The sequence below is a fragment of the Rhineura floridana genome, chromosome 10 (genome assembly GCF_030035675.1).
Source record: "Rhineura floridana isolate rRhiFlo1 chromosome 10, rRhiFlo1.hap2, whole genome shotgun sequence".
NCBI lineage: Eukaryota > Metazoa > Chordata > Lepidosauria > Squamata > Rhineuridae > Rhineura > Rhineura floridana.
This window is the reverse complement of record NC_084489.1, coordinates 89046940-89061894: the sequence shown is the minus strand read 5'-3', so window position 1 is coordinate 89061894 and position 14955 is coordinate 89046940. Positions and strand designations below refer to the sequence as shown.

The 14955-nt window shown below is 44.7% G+C and overlaps 1 protein-coding gene across 3 annotated transcripts in view; it reads right to left on the bottom strand.

Annotated features, from left to right (window-relative positions):
- The window catches only part of MYO1G (myosin IG), a 113110-nt gene that overhangs the window by 69579 nt on the left and 28576 nt on the right, over window positions 1-14955 (bottom strand). The window contains exons 8-15 of one of the 3 annotated variants that reach the window (XM_061586921.1): window positions 14305-14511; window positions 12815-12960; window positions 11343-11457; window positions 9935-10105; window positions 8335-8405; window positions 5648-5722; window positions 4704-4836; window positions 3518-3585 (exon numbers count right to left, since the gene is read on the bottom strand). In XM_061586921.1, coding sequence (XP_061442905.1) covers window positions 3562-3585; window positions 4704-4836; window positions 5648-5722; window positions 8335-8405; window positions 9935-10105; window positions 11343-11457; window positions 12815-12960; window positions 14305-14511 — 942 coding nt within the window. In that variant the 3' untranslated portion in view covers window positions 3518-3561. Of the gene's footprint in view, window positions 1-3517; window positions 3586-4703; window positions 4837-5647; window positions 5723-8334; window positions 8406-9934; window positions 10106-11342; window positions 11458-12814; window positions 12961-14304; window positions 14512-14955 lie in introns of those variants that run through there. The other 2 variants (XM_061586918.1, XM_061586920.1) reach the window with 2 other exon arrangements.

Here is a 14955-nt window from a genome sequence, read left to right as displayed (position 1 = left end):
AGCTTCTGGGAGCTGGTTCTTCCCACTGAGAGATGGGAGCCAATGCCAGGGTCTTTCGGAAACCTGCCGAAGGTTTCTAAGGCAGCTGAGGTCCCCAGAGGCCTGTTTTCGCCATCTCAGGATCTGTTGTTTGTGGAATAATTGGAGAGAGATGTAGAGAAGGTCAGTGGAGGCTGGTGGCTCCATGTCAGTGGGGCAGTGAATCCACTCCAAGTTTTAGTCCAAACTTAGGAGCTGTCTAAGTTGCTGGACACCTTGAAAGTTCAGGCTAAAACTCAAGAGTGGATTCAGTGCCCTATTGACATTGGAGTCACCAGCCTCCATTCATTCATTGGCGACCACTTGTGGCCGAGTAAGATTGTCTTCCAAGACAATTTGGTTGGAAAATGCCTATTCATGAATGTTTTATGTGGGGAGATCGGCGCACAACGATCAACACACAATCTTGACAGAAAAAGGCTTTGATCCAATGGCATGGGGACCCTGATGAAGTCCTTTATCTGCTGCATCCTTCATCAGCCTTCACAGCCGTTGTAACATACACATTGTTATCCTCCGCCTGTTCTGCCGCTGAGGACTTTCTTGGATCGTTCTTTGTCTGGTTCCTCTCCCTTGACCTTACCGCCATGGGTGACCCTGCTGGGAGTACATGACTCCTGACGGCATCGCTCACAGGGTTCATTGGAACAGGCAAGCCCAATCATACAACAAGCTGCACCTGCCAACATTCTCTCTTTTACACAACCATTCAAAGTACACCCTCTATTGCATCAAGCCACCCTAGTGGTAAGTCACTGGTTGGGAGTGTTAAAGAGCGGTCACATATACAAGGCCTTGAATGGAAAACAAGAAAGCAAAGATGAAGAAGGGGACAATAATACAATTCCTGAACTGCAGTTCCTAGCATCCCTAACCGCTGATCCCATCCGCGGCAGATGGGAGTTTGAGTCCAAGAACATCTGGAAGACTCCACATTGGCGCTGACTTCCGGGAAGGGTGACTTAGCCTGTGCCTGCTTTTGAGACGGGCTCCTGCCTCAAAAGAAGCTTATTCAGATATATCAGTCAGTTTTTTCTTTTTTTTTGACTGATTAAACTTCTCCCGGGTAGGGAGAAACGAAGAGATTAACCTCAAAGCCTATTTTTGTTGGGACGACCAGATCTCATTAATTTATGGGACGAGGTCCAGCCGACGAAGGTGGGACGGATTTTCAACAGCAAGCTCTATCTGTTAAAGCGAACGTTCATCTTATCTTCTAAGAGAGAACGCACTAACAGGCAAGCACCCTTCTTTCTATATTTTTCTTTTACTTGACTTAAATTGTTGCTGTTTAAAAGAGATTTGCCAGATTGATCGGTTTTTGACATCTCACTGGGGAGCCATAACTTCTCTCTGCTACGCACTAATTAATAGCTTATCTCTGTTTTTGTTGTAAAAAGCTGTCCTGGATTTGCATTCTAAAGATATACACAGAAGAGGGATTTCTATTCCAGATTTTTATTTTGAAGAATATTATATTGTCTGAGACTACTCTCTTTTTGGTCTATTTTATTTTGACGAATCTGTTTTCTGACGACTGCCATTAATTGTTTCGATCCTGGGAACTGCATTTTGTTTACTTAACTATGGAGAGATAAGGCTGTCTGCTCTGTTTATACTGTGATGTCACCAAGTTTGGAGTATTAACCCAATTGTTGCTGAAATAAGAAGTGGTTTTCCTATATTTTTCTTTTAAAATGGCAATTAAGAAAGTGGCTGAGAATCTGGAAATAACTATGTTTCAGAAAATAATGGATGAGATTGAGATAACGAAACAAAACCTGCGACAGGGTTGTAAGGAGCTGAAAATTGAATTGAGTAAAATGACGCAGGAGATTAAAGATATAGGGGTCCCTGTGAGAGAGGTGACCCTGGAAGGGGTCCCTGTGAGAGAGGAGACCCCGGAGATTGGAACAAACGTGGAACAGGAAAAAGATTTGGAGTCTATGGACTTTAGAAATAAAATCTATTGTTTGGAGACACAGGAGATTAAAGACATAGGGGTCCTTGTGAGAGAGGAGACCCTGGAGACTGGAACAGGGGTCCCTGTGAGAGAGGAGACCCTGGAGACTGGAACAAACGTGGAACAGGAAAAAGATTTGGAGTCTATGGACTTTAGAAATAAAATCTATTGTTTGGAACTCAATGTTATCTCTGAAGAAATTAATGAAGATTCTAGAGATAAAGTTATCAATGGCATGGATAATCTTCTGGACTGGAATGATGTGATGGAGCCCAATATAGAGGAAATCTATGGAATTAACTGCAGCCATGTGACAATGGAAAAACTTTCAAGAGATGACCCAGTGTATTTTGAAAAAAAGAACAGAGATATGATTTTACAGCAGTATTTCAGCAACCTATTCAGAATGGATGGCAAGAAAATATTTGGGATAGAGGTAATTCCCATCAGACTCTTACTATATGACTATGGCTTTGACAGCAAGAATACTGATAATGGAAGATTGGATACTGAAATTACTGGACTTAACAAGACTACTGAAGATGGAAGATGGAAAATGGAACTAATAGGGATAATAGAACAATGGCTACTGAAATTACTGAACCTAACAGATTCTGATGTGATGGATTAATTGAAATGTTTATTTTGACTATGGTTATGACAATAAGATTATCATAATTAGTAATGAGATGGATTAATCGATATGCTTATCTGGAAAAAAAAAATTGATAGATATATTTCTTAAAGAATTGAAACCTCTCTTTGACTTTTTGTGGAAAGAATAAAGTAATGTTTATGAGATTTGATGATTAAGTAAGATAACTATTGGAGGAAAGTGATTTTATAATATGACTTAAGAGACAGGATTGTTATATATTATAGACTTATAACTGATCTGATCTTTGACAAATGGGAAGTCAATATTTTACTCTTTATTTTTTATTTTTATTTTTGTTTTTTGTTTTTTTTTTTTGTTTGTTTAACTATTTTTGATTTTGTTTTTTGTCTTTGAATGTTTTATGATTTTGTCTTGTATGTTTTATGAAAATTTGAATAAAAATTATTGAAAAAAAAAAAAGGAAGACTCCACATTGGCTATCCCTGGGGCTAGAGTGCAGGGCTTGGACCAAGGAGACCCAACTTTTCACATCACTGCTCAGCCTCCACTGGTGCTTCATTGCTGAAACCCCATTCTAAAACAGTGGAAAAGTTAAAGAAACAGAAGGTGCTTTGAAGTGAGGCAAAAAGCCTTTTCTAACCACGGTGTAACCCTAATGCCTTAAAACAGCGCATCCATTATCCCTCCTCCTGGATGCTGTACATTTCTATTTTTAAAAGCTATGATTGCTGCTGTTTTGACATCAGTGCTTGCAGTCCTGCATGTTATTACTTTATTGTGTATTTCATTGTTGGGGGGGCTTTTGGATGAAAATGGCTACTAGCCATGATGGCTATGCTCTCCCTCCACTGTCAGAGGAGATATACCTCTGAATGCCAGTTCCTGCTGGTATTCACGAGTGGGGAGAGTTTTCTTGCACTCAGGTCCTGTTTGTAGGCTTTCAGTTGGGGCATCTGGTTGGCCACTGTGAGAACAGGAGGCTGGATTAGAGGGGCCATTGGTCAGATCCAGCAGGGCTGCTCCTATGTTCTTAAAAGCGGCATCAGAATAAATGTTACCACAACCAACCAACCAACCCCCACCCTCACCCACAATTGCAATTATCAGTGCTCTGTTGGAGGTCCAAGTCTGGGCACACACACTCTTACAAATAGACCACTGAAGTTCCAGTTTTAAGGCACAGGAGAAGAAATGGAGGCTTACTTATGAAACAAGTGGCTCTGGGATTGAAACCTAACTGGAAGCTCGTGTGTCCTGTGCCCCCCAAGCAATATGTAGTGATAGGCCATGACTGCTCAGTGAAAACAGTCTGCACATGCTCAGAGGGATTTTCAGCTTGTTATTAAATTGCCTGCCCTGAACAACTTTGGAGGAAGGGGCAGGATATAAATCTAACACATAAATTAATTAAATCATATATTCTAAGGCCAACTCTACTTCATGCAGTGCATGAACTTAGTAAGATGCCTACTCTTTTTTTCAGGACCGTGGACAGCTCCTTGAAAGGAGCAGATTCACTGCTCCTCTGACGCAGAGCTTGGAAAAGTTACTTTTTTGAACTACAACTCCCATCAGCCCCAGCCAGCATGGCCACTGGATTGGGCTGATGGGCGTTGTAGTTCAAAAAAGTAACTTTTCCAAGCTCTGCCACCACTCTCCATCGCGCAAATCTGTCAACCCCAGTTTCTTATTGTTCTACTCTGAAGTTCAGTTCTCCACATTTCCACACCAGTTTGCGGTTTTTAAAAAAGTCCTCATGAAACCTCATCAGCATTTCAGTGCAAATTTCTTCCAATACACACCTATTTTTGTGTAATTTCCCCTCATTGGATCCACTTTAGGATATTGTTTCCAATAATATATGCACACTTTACCCTAGTATATGCATTTTTGTATGACTTGGCTAGAGAACTGCATTGCAAACTTCGGGGAAGTGAGAATTTTGAAGGACATCTGGGTTTCACTTAGCGCATTGTTTTGGAAAAGTGCAGATTTGGTAGGTTCACCTTTCCATGCAAATTGAATAGAATGCCTCCCCCATCCCTGCTTGGAGGCAGAACCCACGGGAGGCTCTGGCGTTACCTTGGAGGCCAGGTTCTCCACCAGGGCCACCATGGAGTTCTTGAAGAGGGTGGCGGCCGTCAGGGGCCTCTTGGTGATCTCCATGATGCTTTGCTTGCCCTCTGGCCACATCTCCTGTAGGACGGGGTCTGTGCTGGGGAAAAGAGCACAGAGAGGGAGTGAGGGGATGCAGCCGCTGTGCACACCAGCGTTTCCTTAACCCTCAGGCCCTCTGGCTTCTGCTGAAGCTCCCTGTTGACTCTAGAAGGCAGGTCATTGCAAGATCAGAGTATAGATGAGCAAAGAACTTGTGTGACACCTTTCAGCCATCCTCAGGGCTTAAGGGTAGTGCCGTTGCTTCTAAATATACTGGAAACACCATTTACCCTCTAAGCGGCATGCTGAACTGGCTCTGGGCCCAAAACTGGAAGAGTCAGAGCCCAGTGGAAAAGCACAAGTGTTGTACGCAGAAGAGCCCAGGTTCAGTCCCCAGCATCTCCAGTTTAAAAAGATCAGGAAAGCAAGTGATGGAAAGGAACTCCTGGACAACTGTAACCAGATAGAGAAGATAAGCCTTCTGCAACACAGCATCCTGGTGGCTCCATGTCAGTGGGGCAGTGGACTCCATTCTGGGCTTTAGTTTGAACTTTCAAGGAGCTGTCCAAGCTGTTCTGCAGCTTCAGCACCTTGGACAGCTTCCTGAAAGTTTGGACTGCGGTCTGGAGCAGATTCCACTGCCCCACTGACATGGAGCCGCCAGCCGCCTCTGCCTCCAGATGGGATTTGGAGTCCAAAACATCTGGAGGGCGCCAGGTTAGGAAGGCTGGAGGAGACATCCTGGGCTTGGTGGACAAATGGTCTCTGGCCTGGAATTTGGTAGTTTCCTATGTTTCTGTTTCCTCAAGCTTTGCTGGGTATATTTCAGGGTACGCCAGGCCCCTTCCGCCAGGCTCAGGCCTACATACCTGTTATACATCAGCCGCTTGAAGTCCTGAAAAAGGGTGTCCTTGTTTTTGTCTATAAATCCCTCCACGGAATACCTGCGATGCAGATTCAGAGAGACTTTTAAAGCCCTTGTTGAACAACTGTGGCCCTTGCTCACCACGTTCTTGCATGCATCACGTGCTCACAGAACATTCTCAAGCTTCATTGTCTTGTGAGTTCCTCCTCCCGCCTTTGGATTGCATTCAAGTAACTTTTACTCAGGGTAGACCTACTGAAATGAAGGACCATGACTTACTTAGGTCCATTCTCACTGGGTCTACCCTGCATAAAAGGTAGCTGAATACAACCCAAAGGGGGGATGGGGAACACACAAAACAATAAGCCCCCCCAAGTTTCTTCGCACTTCTGCAGACCTTTGAGTTTGCTTATTTCCTCCTACCTCCTAGCCCATTTTCCTCTAGTGTCATGTCTTTTAAAAATGTAAGCCCGAGGGCAGGGGCAGTCTCTCTCTCTCTCTCTCTCTCTCTCTTTATTTAAAATGGTCTATAAACTGTTCTGGGAGCTTTATTAGGGTCTTCTCCCACCCAAATCTGCTAACACCTCTCTCCTGCATGGGTGGCACCTTAGATACTCTTTCTTTTTCTGGCTTACTTAAGGACCTCCGCTTGGAGAATTGGGTTCACTGTTAATATATAGAATGAAGGCTGCACAGTTAATGCACACCCATGCTTGTGCCTAGCTGCCAATGCAGCCGGTTCACTTGCAGTGATTCGGCTCTCCCCCAGCCTCAGGCTCTGACTCGTGGCAGAGATGTTCTGTGCATGGACAGACAGACAGACGTGCCACCCTCCTTCCCCACCAGGTTACAATGAGCTGTTCGGTCTCCCTGTAACCAGCTTCGCAAGGGTGGCTTCTCAACTAAACTCAGCAGGCTCCGAGACAACACCTCAAGAGCAGATGGTCACACTAGGCCAATTATACCAGCCCTTTGCTTTCCATATAAGCAGTTCTTCTGGACCGGTTCTTTGTTGGGAGTAAGTATGCTGGTATGCTTTAATTCAATTGTAGGGAGATATCCCCTCTAGCTGGATTTGGGGACAGTTCCACGTTTGATTACTGTGATGCAACTTCCTGTTTTTCTCCCTTCTCTTCCTCCCTTTTGTTTGTAAGTTAGTTGGGTTTTGCATATTCTCTGTTAGCCCAGGAGAGAGAAGCCACAATAGGCTTCTCTGCTAGAACACTTTATAATCATGGACTAGACTTACAATCTACTTCTGCTTTTTCTCTCCAAGCAAGTCTGTGTAACCAGAACCTTTTACTAAAGAAGACTGTTTCTTTTATTCAGCTAGTCTGTGTGAGAGGGGGGTAGGCTGGTTAGAACTCAGTTCAGTTTTGCCAATTTTATTCTGCTAGAGATAGAAGTACGAAAGTGTTTTATCTCACAAATCCCAACACTTTTTACCCAGGGTCAAGTTTCTAGCCCCTTTGATGGATTTCCAAAAAACACCCATATAGACTGCTGTCAAAACATGTTCCTTTAATCCTAGTATGTTTAGGATTAACAGTCCTAAAGGTTTCCCCTTGTGTTACAGACTAGGGGAGGCTGAGAGATAATGTGGCTTGCATAAAGCCTCACAGTTTTGACCCCAATGGTTTCCAGGTCACAGTTCAGTCTTTTAACTGCTATGCTACATCAGCTAAATCAACTGGAATTGCTTTGGTTATTCACTGGGATCACTCAAATGAGAAGAGTTGACCCTAACTCTGATCTATTTACCATGTATCTGTCCTGGCAATTAAAACTTCAGAAACATCACACTCCAATAAAGGATATTTTGGGACTGCTGAGCACAGCCTTCCTTAACTGGGTGCCTTACAGCTATTTTGGATTACAATTCCCATCAGCTCCAACCAATACTATGTTGAAGCATGCTATTCCCTCACCAGATTCAACTGTACATAGAATGGAGGGGGGACATCTTCTTGTGTTTTGCCCCAGGGAGCAAAATGTCTCAGGCCAGCTCTGGTTCACAGTCCTCCACAGTCTTATATTCTGCAGGTTCCATGTTGCTTAAAAACAAACTAGTAGCATCAGCAACACAAAGCTGCTGCATGAATGTTCCTGCTCAGAATTCCAGTTAGCCAGTCATGCCCTTTTCAAGATACTCCATTCCATCCATCCCGTTTCTCCCTCAACAGTCAGTCACTATTCTGTACCCATGGAGCATGTTCAGTCCCCGTCTGGTTTTTTCCCTCCAGCTAAACATTTTTTGTATCCCTGCAGACACTGAGGTTCCTCCTGCTCTTTGGAACTCCCTGCCTGTAGATCTTAGGCAGGCATTTTCTTTGTACTGTTTGATACCTGCTAAAAACACACACACACTATTTTCTCTACCCAGAAATGAAACTTTATATTTGTTTTGTACATTTGTTTTTAAATTGTTTATATTATTTATCAAAATTATGTCTATTTGTTTTTATAATTTGATTTTCTTGGCATTTTCTTATGAATATTTTCTATTATTTTGTGTAAACTCCTTACAGTTTTTTTTTTAATTAAGTGGTACATAAATGGAAAGATCTCCCCCCACCTTTGCCACCCAAGAGGGGTGAGACAATGATCACCAGCCCAGAATGCCACAGAAGCTTTTACATGTCACATGCCCTGTGCCCACTTCCATAATCATCAAGTCAGAGCAAAACTCACGTAACATCTCCCGCGTAGTGCTTGATCCGGAAATCCCGACCAAAATCCATAGACTTGTCAGCAGGGTTGAGCTGGAAACACACAAGTAGACATGTCAAGGTGAAGAGGGTGAAGCCAAGCCCTCATCTTGGCCAAACACTCCTGCTCTTACAGAAGGGAGGCTGTCCCCAATGTATGTTCTGACATGTAGACATGTGCAAGGGTTGGAACATCCTGCGGTAAGCCAGGGCAGGCTCCGCCAGGCAGGCTCAGCTTTGCAAAAGTGTACATATAACAAACTGGACAAGCTCTAAGGGGGACCCAGTGTGTACAAGCCATTTGTTTAACCTCCAGATGCTCAGAAACATCTGGGAGACGCAATGTACACCAGGGGTTGTCAATGTGGTGCCCACCAAGACCTTCTGTGGTGCCTGGGCAAGATATCAGTAAGTAATCTAAGTAAGTAAGTGCTTAGAATGTGGAAAGAGCTTCAGCATGAAACAACCACTCACTCACCATCAAAGAACATCAAAGAGTTGAAGCTGACGTTGTGTTACCTCTTTTCTACCTTTGCCATATTGACTAGTTGTGTAATAGGATTGTTCTAATGTGTTATATTTATAGTGTTGGTTTTTGTGCTGCCATTTGTTATTTTCTCTATTATTGTTGTGTTATTTCGCTTGAAATTGTTTTTGCCATTGTTTGACTTGCTGTAAGTTATTTCATATGCAGTGTGTTTTTCTTTTCCTTTTTGTACATCGCTTTGAGTCCAATTTTTGGGGAAAAGCGACTAATAAATGCTATTAATAATAATAATAATCTTCTCTGACAGGCAGCAGGGTTTCAGGCAGAGGGTTAATGAGGTTATATTATTAGATGCTTATTTATTTATTTATTTATTTATTTATTTATTTATTTATTTATTTATTTATTTATTATGAGATTTGTTAGTCGCCTATCTGGCTGGTTGTCCAGCCACTCTGGGCGACGTACAAGATAAAACAGTATATAAAACAATTAAAATTTAAAAACAGCAGAAAACTAGCCCATCTCAAACGCCCGCCTAAAAAGCCAAGTCTTCAGGGTCCTGCGGAAGCTCATTATAGACGGGGCATGGCGGAGATCACTTGGGAGAGAGTTCCAAAGGGTGGGGGCCACTATTGAGAAGGCCCTCTCTCGAGTCCTCACCAGCCTAGCTGTTTTGACTGGTGGGATCCAGAGAAGGCCCTCTGAGGTTGATCTTGTTGAGTGGCATCCCTGTCTATCAGCAATTTGACTGGGCCCTTTGCTTTCCTACCAGGCAGCTTAGCAAAGGGAAACAAGAGATGCCCCCCACCCCAGTGCACTCCATTGCCAAGGGCAGGTGACCTTCGGGGAAGGGCCGTAGCTCAGTGGCCGAGCATCTACTTTGTGTGCAGAAGGTCCTGGGTTCAGTCCCCAGTGGCACCTCCAGGCAGGGCTGGGAGAGAAGATCCCTGTCTGAAATCCTCGAGGGCTGCTGCCAACCAGCGCAGACAATATTGAGCTAGGCTGACAAACAGTCTGTCTCAGGATAAGCCAGCCTCCCTTTTGCCCACATGGCGAAGAGAGCAATTTTGTTCCCAAGATGTGCCCTCCGCACCTTCCTGCTGGTATAGTGGGGGTGTTTGCCAAGTCTGGTGTTCATGGACTCCAGAAAGAGGGCATCGGTGACTTTCCCCCCGGTCAGGCAGGCCTCGTCCAGCCTGGCGATGATGCCTTTGTGCGGTTCTTCCACCAGGTCCACAATGATTTGGTTGTTGAAATATTCAATCTGTCAAGGGCAAAGTTGGAACATAACTGCCAGGGGTAATGGTTCAAAGAAATCCCCAGGGCACCTTTAGAAAGGGGCAGGTCTCAACGGTAGACCATCTGCCTTGTGTCCCTTGCAAATATGCAGACAGTTGTCCATGCATTCTGCAACTGCATGCCCGACGTTTTCGGGACGCAATTGCATTTTGAAGGCTTTAAGGCAGGATCTACCATTGTGCATTGGCCTTAAGTGCATTCTTCTGCTGGGATTACTATTTTTTTCTGCTTTTTGCACAGGCAGGACAGATAAAGGGTGCTGAAGAGCTTTATACACAAACTTTGCAAAAAAAAAACCATGAAGAAAGTGGAAGGGAAAACTTGAGGGGAGTTAGTAAGAAATTCAGTAGTGTACAGGCAAATTCAGAAGTGCAGGGTCCCTTCATGTTAGTCACAGCCCCTCCCTTTTTTGCTGCTGGATTGAGAATGAGATCCTTGTTAATGCCTTCTTGCATAACAAAAGACATTCCTAGGACCAACAAGCATGAAAGGAGAAGTTTCTTCTCAGGGGCTGACTCACCTCTTTTCACTCTGATTGGCTCCAATCAACAGGAAAGGGCAAAGAAGCATGTTAGAAGACTCTTCTCAATGGCTAATACAGACCTTTTCATGCTGATTGGCTCGTAGGATGCTGGATACATAGGGCCCCTGCTGGGACCCTGCTCCCCAAAAAGTAAGGGGCCTAAGATTCCCTGAGACCCCACACAACTACACTCCTGGTAAGAATATTAAATATATGCCTCTATGCCCAGAAGAAATAGCTCTCGCTCGCTCGCTCGCTCTCTGATTGTATGAAGATCTGACCCATACACTTTCTGCTCTGGCCTCAGCACCACCTGCCACTTGAATGCAGCCCCAACAGTTTTCCACTGGGGTAGTGTGGTCTGGCCTGAAGAAAGCGTCCTATCCCTGACCTATGGACAGCGGCGGTTGGTGGCTTCATGTCAGCGGGGCAATGGAATTCATTCTGGGATGTAGTCTGAACTTTTGCTTCAGCACCTGGACAGCTCCTTGAAACTTTGGACTAAAACCCAGAGCAGATTCCATCTCACCGCTGACATGCAGCCACCAGCCGCCGCTGCCTAGGAAGAAACACTTGGGCATACTTGTCAACCCCTTGAACCCCAGAAAATCTAGGAAATCCCCCTCTTCCATCCGGCCACGATCTCCCTCCCTGCCCCTTGTCAGGCATTGCCACTCACATGCTGCCACTCGATGCCCTCGCGCTGGTACTCCTCTTGTTCCTGCTGCAGGATCAGCTCAATGAACAGCTGCTGAAGCTTCTCGTTGCAATAGTTGATGCAGAACTGCTCAAAGCTGAAACGAGGCACATGCAAACCTGAAGATGCCATCTGCACCCCACAGAGCAAAGGGGGCTCTCGCACTCAGTCTCCCTGTTCCCACGGGGGAGAGGCCGTAGCTCAGTGGAAGAGCTCAGGCTTTGCATGCATGCAGAAGGCCCCAGGTTCAATCCCCAATGGCATCTCCACTTCTAAGGATCAAGCAGAAGTTGATGGGGAGGAAATCTACCTGGGGCTGGGGAGACCTGATGAAGATTCAGGGCACAAAAAGGAAAGTCCTTCTTCATGCAACACATACTCAAGCTACGGGATTTGGTCCCACAAGAGGCAGCGACAGCCACCAACTTGGATGGCTTTATTTATTTATTTATTTTTATTTTATTATTTTATTTGTATCCCGCCCTTCCTCCCAGCAGGAGCCCAGGACGGCAAACAAAAATGCTAAAGACACTTTAAAACATCATAAAAACAGACCTTAAAATACATTAAAACAAAACATTAAAAACAAATTTTAAAAACCTTTAAAAACATCTTTTAAAAAGGGTTAAAAACACGTTGTTAAAAAAATATTAAAAAGCATATTTAAAAGCTTTAAAAGAGGATTAAACCAATTCATGGAGGAAGAGAAGGCTATCAATGGCTACTGGCCATGATGGCTATGTGCTGGCTGGGTCTGATAGGAATTGTAGTCCAAATCAGCTGATGGGTGCCAGGCTGGCAAATGCTGAAAAGATGCTTTGGAGATTTGTGCCCACTAGCACACGAGTGGGGAAACCAGCGGCCTTTCAGAAGTTGCTGGACTCCAACGCTCACCATCCTCAACCGTTGGCTGGAGCTATTAGGAGCTGGAGTCCAGCAACATCAGGAGAGCCACAGGTTTCCTGTTGCTTCACTAGCAAGAGAACACTACCCACTGATGGAAAAGTGAATGTCGAAACTGGAACTCTTTTCCCTTTGACATTTTGTGTCAAACTAGATGGTGAACTTCTTTGACCAAAATGACTTTTCTTTCTCTGCTAGGAATTCTTATTTTGTCCCACCCTTCCACAAAGCATTGGGTGGTGAGGAGAGGTTTCACCTTCACAGTGCCCCACAGATCAGGAGCGGGCTTAATTGAACCTATTTTTCTTTTAATATAAAACCCCACTGGTCCACGGATGTGTTTTACAAAGAAACAGTGCATACTCCTGATCTCTTAATAAACTAATCTGTGTATTGTCATCCAGAGAATGGCTGGATTAAGCTAAGGCCCACAATCTTTTGCAAGAATCCCAGCAACCCTCAGAAATTGACCAGGGGTCCACCAGTAAATGGGAGTCTGTCTTTTACCTGCCCCTGCAACAGCTGATCTCCCCTAGGTGAACGATGCCTACCTATTGTTGTCAAAGATCTCAAAGCCATAGATATCCAAGACACCAATCACAGTATTCTTGCCATGGATTCGGGCATTGTAGTTCTTCACCTCGATGACTGTGTTGATACGTGCCACGATCCAGCAGAAAAGTCGCTCGTAGAAGGCCTGTGGACAAAGACATGGAGACAGATGCATCATCTTGTCATTTGGCTGTGTTTTCAGACTTCAAGGGACCGCCATAGACTGCATTTCTCATGGAGTAGCAGGCTATCAATGGCTACTAGCCATGATGGCCACATGCTTATCAAATTTGCAGATGATACAAAATTGGGGGGCATAGCTAATACTGTGGAAGACAGAAACAAAATTCAAAGGGACCTTGATAGGCTGGAGCGTTGGGCTGAAAACAACAGCATGAAATTCAACAGGGATAAACGCAAAGTTCTACACTTAGGAAAAGAAAACAAATGCAGAGTTATAAGATGGGGGATACTTGGCTCAGCAATATGACTTGTGAGAAGGATCTTGGAATTGTCGTTGATCACAAGCTGAATATGAGCCAACAGTGTGATGTGGCTGCAAAAAAGGCAAATGCTATATTAGGCTGCATTAACAGAAGCATATTTTCCAAATCGCGTGAAGTATTAGTTCCCCTCTATTCAGCACTGCTTAGGCCTCATCTTGAATACTGTGTCCAGTTCTGGTCTCCGCACTTCAAGAAGGATGCAGACAGACTGGAACAGGTTCAGAGGAGGGCAACAAGGATTATCAAGGGACTGGAAACAAAGCCCTATGAGGAGAGACTGGAAGAACTAGGCACGTTTAGCCTGGAGAAGAGAAGACCGAGGGGAGATACGATAGTACCCTTCAAGTACATGAAAGGTTGTCACGTAGAGGAGGGCCGGGATCTCTTCTCAATCATCCCAGAGTGCAGGACACGGAATAATGGGCTCAAGTTGCAGGAAGCCAGATTTTGACTGGACATCAGGAAAAACTTCCTGTTAGAGCCAAACAACAATGGAACCAATTACCTAGAGAGGTGGTGGGCTCTCTGACACTGCAGGCCTTCAAGAGGCAGCTGGACAACCATCTGTCAGGAATGCTTTCATTTGGATTCCTGCATTGAGTAGGGGGTTGGACTTGATGGCCTTATAGGCCCCTTCCAACTCTACTATTCTATTTTATTCTATTCTATTCTCCCTCCACAGTCGGAGGCAGTAAGCTTCTGAACAGCAGTTCCTGGGAATCACAGGAGGGGAGAGGGCTGTTGCACTCATGTTCTACTTGTGGGATTCTCATTGGGGCATCTGGTTGGCCACATTGAGAACACGGTGCTGGACTAGATGGGCCATTGGCCTGATCCAGCTACTGAGTTATGTTCATGGGAAAGTATAGATCTCTTTCTCCAACCTGGCAAGATGGGCGGTACCATCTTCATAACTCCACCCAGGAGTCCAAAACGCCAATAACAAGGGCACTAGCTCCTCCAAGGATGGTCGCCATAGTTACCTTGGCACAGGCATCCCTTGCGTAGTTGGCCTCGTTGGTGCTGTGGCCCTTTCGGATGACATCCCCGCCCCCAGTGGCCACCGTCCGGTACAGGAGCGTGTTAAGGAGATTTTCTGGCTCCGTCGAGGTCAGCTCCGCAAGGACGGAAATCAGCTTAGCATTCTCTATTACCATTTCATCCCCCGTGGTGACAAAATGTACATTGCCCTGGGAAGAAAAAGAGTCAAGCAGACAATCGGACATGAGCAATAAGAAGTCAAAGGAAAGACTGCTCCAAAATGGCAGTCATATTCCAAGGGCCTCAAATTCCACTGGCTGTAGGGGGCCACTATCTTTCACAGGCCCCAAGTCATGGTCAGGTGACTCTCAGACAGCTTTTGATTGGTCTTTGATCCTGCAAAGCCACAGTCCCTGTTGGTCACTTGAATCAGGAATCTCCTGAGTTTGATCAGTACTTTGATTCTGAGTTTACAGTTCTTCGGTTCTGAAATAAAAATGTTTCTTTGGATTCCAGGTTTTTCCAACAAACCTTTCACTTCAGTATTGGGGGTACGCGAAACTTTAAATGAAATGGGCCCAACCCTGGAAACGATGGTTGTTCCATCCCCGCCATGATACCGAAAAATGCTAGAATTTTCAGGACCAAACACA